At 49.3% G+C, this 7,231-nt stretch overlaps 1 protein-coding gene across 6 annotated transcripts in view; it reads left to right on the forward strand.

The window, feature by feature from the left end:
* TMEM216 (transmembrane protein 216) overlaps positions 1-5,855 on the forward strand; it is a 6,351-nt gene extending 496 nt beyond the window's left edge. The window contains exons 1-6 of one of the 6 annotated variants that reach the window (XM_077748748.1): positions 936-1,022; positions 1,605-1,706; positions 1,956-2,117; positions 2,275-2,367; positions 4,135-4,336; positions 5,634-5,855. In XM_077748748.1, the coding sequence (XP_077604874.1) occupies positions 2,322-2,367; positions 4,135-4,336; positions 5,634-5,736 (351 nt within the window). In that variant the 5' untranslated portion in view covers positions 936-1,022; positions 1,605-1,706; positions 1,956-2,117; positions 2,275-2,321 and the 3' untranslated portion in view covers positions 5,737-5,855. Of the gene's footprint in view, positions 1-442; positions 516-906; positions 1,023-1,604; positions 1,707-1,955; positions 2,118-2,274; positions 2,368-4,134; positions 4,337-4,628; positions 5,202-5,633 lie in introns of those variants that run through there. The other 5 variants (XM_077748746.1, XM_077748743.1, XM_077748744.1 and 2 more) reach the window with 5 other exon arrangements.
* The last annotated feature ends 1,376 nt before the right edge of the window (positions 5,856-7,231 follow it).

The following is a 7,231-nucleotide window of genomic DNA, read 5'->3' on the forward strand; positions in this document are numbered from 1 at the left end:
TAACAGCCGAGTCAATTGGAGTCCACCGAAAACCGTATTCTTTCCACTCCCCTGAGGGAAGTCACACACTTTACGCCACACTGTATTCAGGCTACAAAACCCAGTTCATAGGCCATCTCTTGGAAACCTTTCTTTTTCTTTCTTTTTTTTTTTTTAAGGAGACCGTGTTTCTATTATTGTTTTTTAGTGTATACTTATTTAACACAGCGCACCAGCCTGAGAGCGGGGGAGGGGCAGAGAGGACCCCAAGCGGGCTCCCAGTCCTCAGGGCAGAGCCTGACAAGGCTCCGAGATGTGAGATCATGACCTGGGCCAAAATCAAGAGTCCCAGCTTAACAGAAGGAGCCATCCAGGTGCCCTTTGGAAACGTCTTTCAGTTCCCACCCGGGAGTACTTTGTCCTCCCAACTCCCTGCACGTTATGGGTCACGCGGTGATCACGTTTCATCTGTGTGTCTCATCCGTGCTCCTTGGAAGGAGCTTCAAGTTCGGCTTCGCTCTGGTGTCCGCTATCTGGTATGTAAGTCGGCCACACAAAAGACCAGTGCGAACCCCTACCAGGCGTTGGCCGGGCACCGTCGCGCAAACCTTTTCTCATTAAGACCCCTATTAGAAATCGTGGGGCGAGGGCCTGTTTACCAATCCTGCGGTCACACTCCCACAACTGGCCACATCGGCCAGTGCACTGTCACCCGGGGCTGGGGGAGGGGGGGTAGGGCGAGAACTGTCCCTGCCCCGGAGCCCTGCAGACAACGGCCCCCGGCGCAGCCGCTGAGCCCCTATACTCAGCTAAACGGAATCCCAGCGAAAGCTGTTTGCGCCAGCAGCCCTCCCCGCGCACGCGCAGCCAGGGCGTCCCTGGCCCTGGAAACCATAGAGTGCCAGGGGCGAGCAGAGGGGCCAAAAGCCGGGGTCGCTCCATCTCCTGCTTCCGGCCGCACCTCGCTGCTCTGGGAGCCGCTGCAGCGGCGTACGCAGTTTCCATGGGGACTGAAGATGGCGCCGCGAGGTGAGATTCCGGAGGTGTGTGAGTCGCTGGTCCCGATGCCTTCAGAGCCCCTCTCTCCCTTGCTAGAGCTCGCCCTAAGCTCTTCGTTCTCGGGTGTTAGGGACATCATTCCTCACCTGTCCAGAGTGGGGTTTCGAGCCCCGCCCACCCTGAAGGTCTTGAGGTGCAGATCTCAGAAACCCCCCCAATCCTGGGCTCGGCCTGTTGTAGGCCGGCTCAGTTACCGATTTGCCGTGTGACCTGGAACAGGCGATTGTCGGTCTCTGCGCTCCAATTTCTTCTCCCAGGTAGTGACGGGGTTAGATCTTAGAGCGGCCTTGCCTTTCACCCCGAAGCCCAGTCGAATTTGACGGTGATTCCAGGGGGGAGAAAAGGGAAAAGGGGATTGAAGGAAGCCCCCTACACACACACACACACACACACATCATCATCATCATCATCATCATCATCATCATCATCAATCGGAAGTGCCCCGAATGGCCTTTTCCACTAGCTGCAACCTCGTGTTTTCTTCAAGTTAGACACAGAACCATTCGAAGAACAGAGATTGAGCTGCCCTCCCGCCCAACCCTCTTTTTTTGTGCTTATCTTTTCAGGTAAACGACTGTCCTCCACCCCGCTGGAAATCCTGTTCTTTCTGAACGGGTGGTATTATGCCACCTATTTCCTGCTGGAACTCTTCATATTTCTGTATAAAGGTAAGGCTTGGGGCTTGGCCACCATTGCCCCAATATCCCTTCCCCACTTCAGGCCAGAGCCAACTCCTTCCATCAAGAGCCTTCTTATTTTTCATTCTTCTCTGTAGCTCCCCTTCGCTGCAAGGTAGAAGTCTCTCCATCATATGGCTTCTTTGAGAATGATTCGCTAGGAAGCCCTTCAGCAAGAATTGCCCGAGCTTGAGAACATGGGCTTCCCCATCCTTACTCTTCCCCATCACCTCTTTCCAGAACTGCACGTTAAGCTCATTGGTGACCCTCAGAAACTATTCAGCGGCTAGCGTACCCTTGTAGATCCGGTCATTTTGGAGAATGGAGTCCTCACAGACCTTGACTTAGGAGTAAAATCCGCTAATAGCGCGCGTGCCTCTGACAGACGGCCATGGTTGCACTGTGAGTTGGCTGCAGCAGGTTAACCGATCCTGCCCAGATCTCCTGAACTAGTTCATGGAAGGCCGATAAGGCCCATGCCCTCAGTACCCCCAGGGGTGGGGAGTTCTTGCAGAGGCTCGTGTATGTGGTTTGCAAACTCTGGCTTTTGTGCTGGCAGCTCTCCTGCTACCGTATCCGACAGCCAATCTAGTCCTGGATGTGGTGATGCTTCTCCTTTACCTTGGAATTGAAGTGATCCGACTGTTTTTTGGTGAGTGTTGTTCAGAGAATATTTCCATTCCTTCTGAGAAGAACTGCTATCTGTAGCTTGATTAAGGGGAACAAGTACCTAACCTAGTCTCACAATAAGAGATTGGATCTTATCCAATAATGTCCCATTATTCCATCTCTCAAGTTTCAAGTGGCTTCATATTTTGGGTTAAAATCTGTTTGTGTGTTGCCCTGTAGGGGCAGAAGTGGGCAGTAGCATGAGACTTTAGATTGTTCCTTTCTAACTGGTTCCTCTCCCTGGTTTGCTTGGGAGGATAGATTTGACTGGAAGGAACTCTCATGTTCAAGGCAGTATATGTCACATAAGTCAGCACTCAGGTCCCCTCCGCTTCTTTGAACAGGGATCTCTTTTCTTTTCTTTCTTTTTTTTTTTTTTTTTGTTTTTTTTTTTGAGAGAGAGAAAGGGTGTGAGNCAGACACCCAACCTTCTGAGCCACCCAGGTGCCCCTGAACAGGGATTTCCATAGGACACGTTAACCCTCAGAGACCTGGAGCAAACCTCTTACTAGTTAGTAAATAGCTCATTCCATAAAGCAGGGTTAAAACATTAAAAAGAAACAATCTTTGCAACATGTAACAAAGGATCAAGAAGGCTCACAGAACTCCCTCAGGAAAAGACGACCTAATTTTAAAAACTGGTAAGGAACACTAGTTCACACAAGAATACTTCCAGAGGATCAATGATCATGACAAAATGCCCAGACTCACTAATAAAAAGCAAATTGAAACAACAGGGTAACAGTTTCACCCATCAGATTAAAAAGTGTTCCAAATACCTAGTGTTAGAATGGGTGTGAGGGCCAGGTCTCTAAATTCCCACACTCTTCGGGAATATACATGACAGCAGTCATTTTGCTAAAAGTTTTGCCATGTAAAATTGTATTCTTAGACCTAACAATTACACTTCTAAAATTGGGTGAAAAAAAAAACCAACACTTCCACAGATATGTAAAGATATCTCTGTGTTTTGTAACATCAGAACATTAGAGGGGCGCCTGGCTGGCTCAGTCATGGAGCGAGTGACTCTTGACCTTGGGCTTGTGAGTTCAAGCCCCATGTTGGGTGTAGAGATTACTTAAAACAATAAAAGCTTAAAAAAAAAATTAGAAACCACCTAAACAGCTGTCAATACAGGATTAGCTAAATAAATTATGGACTTGCGTCAGTGAAATCGTTCATAGCCATTAAGAAAAGAATAAGGTAGTTATATGTGTCAAGCTGTCTAACTCCTGTTAAATGGGAAAAAAATAGAAGTTGAAAACAGTATGTAGAGTACAATTCTGTTTTTATAATAATAAATAGTAATATGTAATTACACACACAGAACAAAATCTGAAACAATATATGTCGTTCCGTGAGACTGGCTATCTCCAGTGAGGAGTCATGGGGTCTTTTAAATTTCTAGGTTTTCTACATGTATTTTCTGTATTTGTATTAGTTGGAAAATTTTCAGTGATTATATACTTAAAAAAAATATTTCCTCTGAAGTTAAGAATCCGTCGCCCCCGGAGTGGGAGCCAGACCTGAAGCAGGACCCTTGGTGTGAATGACTCCAATCCTAATGGCTCCTCCAAAGCCCCTCATTTTTAGCACAGTGGGACCCCACTTATAATCGTGCCCCTCTCCATTCAGGGTCATTTTTCTCTGCCTTGCCTTGCCGGCCCATCCCATCCCATCCCCCTGACATTTCCTCCGAGCCCAGAGAGAGGCCTCCACTGGAGGTGACCCCATGGGCTGTGTCTGACAGGTACCAAGGGAAACCTCTGCCAACGAAAGATGCCACTTGGTATTAGTGTGGCCTTGACCTTCCCATCTGCCATGATGGCCTCATATTACCTGCTGCTGCAGACCTACGTGCTCCGCCTGGAAGCCATCATGAACAGCATCTTGCTCTTCTTCTGTGGCTCCGAGCTGCTGCTCGAGGTGCTCACGCTGACTGCTTTCTCCAGGTACTGCTGCTGAAGGACCACGTCCTGTCCCCTGAGGGCGGGGTTCCCATCTTGTCCTAGGGAGGGGTTCACTGTTCTTCTGAAGCCTGAGGGATCTCTGAAGGATTGTTAAGGGGGCAGAGGGTGTCTCCGGGATTGCTTTTCCTATTTAGGGTTGAAAGTTACTCAGGGAAGACATTCTGCTCATTCTTTGGGGCCAGGAGGATTGGAATACAGAATAGCTCAGGCCAGTAGCTCTCGTTCTCTGGTCTTTTAACATTTTCTTTCTTTCTTTCCTTCTTTCGGCCATCAGTCTGGACAGGATTTGAACTACAAAAATTTCAGCCCGCGCCCCTCAGGGGCTGAGGCCACAGATACTTCTGGTCTTTAGCCCCACCAGGGAGAATTGGGTCATGGTGTCCCGGGAAGGGTTGCAGCTTTTCCTCAACAGACATTTTGGGCAACAAACTGAGCATGAGGCCAGTGGGCGTCATCTTCTAACCCCGGACCATCAGCCCGAGACTGTTCTGCACTCCAGTGTAGGGAGGGGCAAGGCTGGCCGGGGCTGGCCCTTCTCAGAGCCAGTTCCCCGCTGCCCTCGAGTTCTCTGTGATCCTCGTGGCCAGAGCCGCGCGTGTGGACCACGTAGGCTCCTTGGGCTTCCAGCAGGACCGGAGCCCCGCACTCTCCGTGAGTGCCGTGTCCCCCGTCGCCCCAGCACAGAGAGCCTCAGGGTGTCTGAGCCCAGAGTGACACTAAAGCCTCTCACCTCGTTCCTCAGAGACTGAGCTCCAGAACTTTTGTAGTAGCTCACGGTGTTATTTTTCTACTCTCATCATGAAACAAACATTGTTTTCTAATAAATGTGTATTTTCTGTCATGGGGATTGCAGCCTTTTCCTTGTGGCACCTGTCCCTAGAATTTCATCCACTTCCGGGGAAGGGAGGGATGGTCCCAGCTGTTTGTTCTCAAGGCTGTGCTTAGCGGTCCCGCGTGGATGCAAGGGCTGCGACGATTTTCTTCCGCCAGCTGTGGCCTTGATTAATCCCTGAAGCCAGTGACTTCTGTATCTTCTTCAGGCCCGTCATCTTGTCAAAGACTGCTTATACTCTTCACCTCTGCCCCTCAGGCCCGCATCCCGGCATCTTCCCTCCCCTTCCTCTTACAGACAGCTGTCAGCTTCCTTCCAGAGGGAGGTGCAAAGAATTGGAAGAAGCATATTCAAAACTTCCCAGCGTTTTTGTCATTTGTTTTAAAATTTCAAGTTAATGTGAAAGGAAACCTATATATATATATATATATATTTTTTTTTTTTAAGCTGGAGAAAGACTGCCCTTGATGAGTCTACCATTCCCTTCTCCAAGCAGCCATCTTTACAACTGTTTCTCATCTTACTTGTTAGTGGCCTTTTTTTTTTTTGAAGCCCCTGGACACAGGACAGAATTCACTTAAGAAAACCTTGAGCCACATGGCGCTTCGCTGTCAGATGAATCTTACAATATCCACTCTTGCTCACAGTAAAAAGTTAATTGGTCTCTGAGCATTTTCATGCTGGTTTTTAATTCTGCTTTTTCCCTGAAATTGAGCTCATTTTCATCCTGTGAAGGTCACCGCCGTCCAAAGCACTGATGCTTCTCGTTTCCTACCTCTTCTGTGTCCTTGCCTCCTAGCTGCCTTTGGGGCCTATCCAAAAACTATAGCAGACAGGTGTAATCAACCATGAAACAGTAACAAAAAATCCAGTGGGGACCTCCCTGATACTTGTCACCAACCCCACAAACCCCCTGACTTGGTGCTGCTCACACTGCTGCTTTCTCTAGCAGCGCTTTGAAGAAGTTGCTGGCATCAAATTGAACAAGAACTTGTTCTCCACGGCCTCCCCATTTCTTTGAGAGGTTCAGTGGTTAAGGTCACTATCCTGGCAACACAGATAAAGGAATGAAGGGCCCGTTGAAGTTTCAAGTTGGCTCGTAATTAAAAGGGACCTTGGAAATGAATCCAGTCCCCCACCTTGCAGGCTTAGCAACAAGGAACAGCCAGGCATCACACAACTGGTTACTAGCAGTTGGCTCTAGAAACCTTGCTTTAGCAGTCTGTTTAGATCCAGCAAACTCCATTTCAACAGGTACCACCTGAGGACGAGAATGAGTGGTTGAACTGGGGACAGGCTACAAGAGGAAGTCCTCTCCTTTATTTCATGGTTCCCTGGGGGCTTAGTGCCTCATACTTCCCGTGGATGGCTCCGCCGATGCACCTCCTTCCTGGTGCCTGTCAGAGCCACTGGTGTGGGTCCAGTCCCACTAGAGTAGAACACCATTCAACAGAAACCGAGGCAGCAGAGGCCAGGAATGGGTACAGCCAGTCTTAACGGGTCAGTGTGGTGCAGCAGAGAGGACCTGAGTGAAGGAGCAGGCACTGGTCACAGGGGCTGGTAGAGACCTGCTCAGATGGTCACACTCATGGCTAGAATTTGTCCAGTGACCGCAGTGGCCATCTCGGCAGCCTCTGTAGAGGCTGAGGTCTGGCCCAGTTCAGGAAGCACTTCGGATGCACATCCAGGTGTCTGGCTCTAACCCTGACAGCAGTGTGTGGGAGCCTGCTCTCTGTCCAGGGCCTGGCAGAGTGTACTGTAACCCATGCTGCGATCCTAGGAGGCAGAAAATCCACTTGAATGTGAAGTCAGTTCGTGTCTCTGCGCATTTAGCTTAGAGTTGGGATTTGAACCTAGAGTAACCCAAAGTCATCCCTTTCTGTACCCTCACAGTAGCTCTTCGGTGAAAAATTTTACTTCTCTAAGCCATCAGCCCACACACTTTACATAAAAGTCATCTGGGGCAGAAAAAGTAGCTTTCTAGATTTCATGGAGAAGTGGGTACAGTCCAAGAACAGGCACAGCATGCACCTGAGATGCGGGGC

This window comes from Crocuta crocuta, unplaced genomic scaffold, assembly GCF_008692635.1.
Source record: "Crocuta crocuta isolate KB4526 unplaced genomic scaffold, BGI_CrCroc_1.0 scaffold323, whole genome shotgun sequence".
Classification (NCBI taxonomy): Eukaryota; Metazoa; Chordata; class Mammalia; order Carnivora; family Hyaenidae; genus Crocuta; species Crocuta crocuta.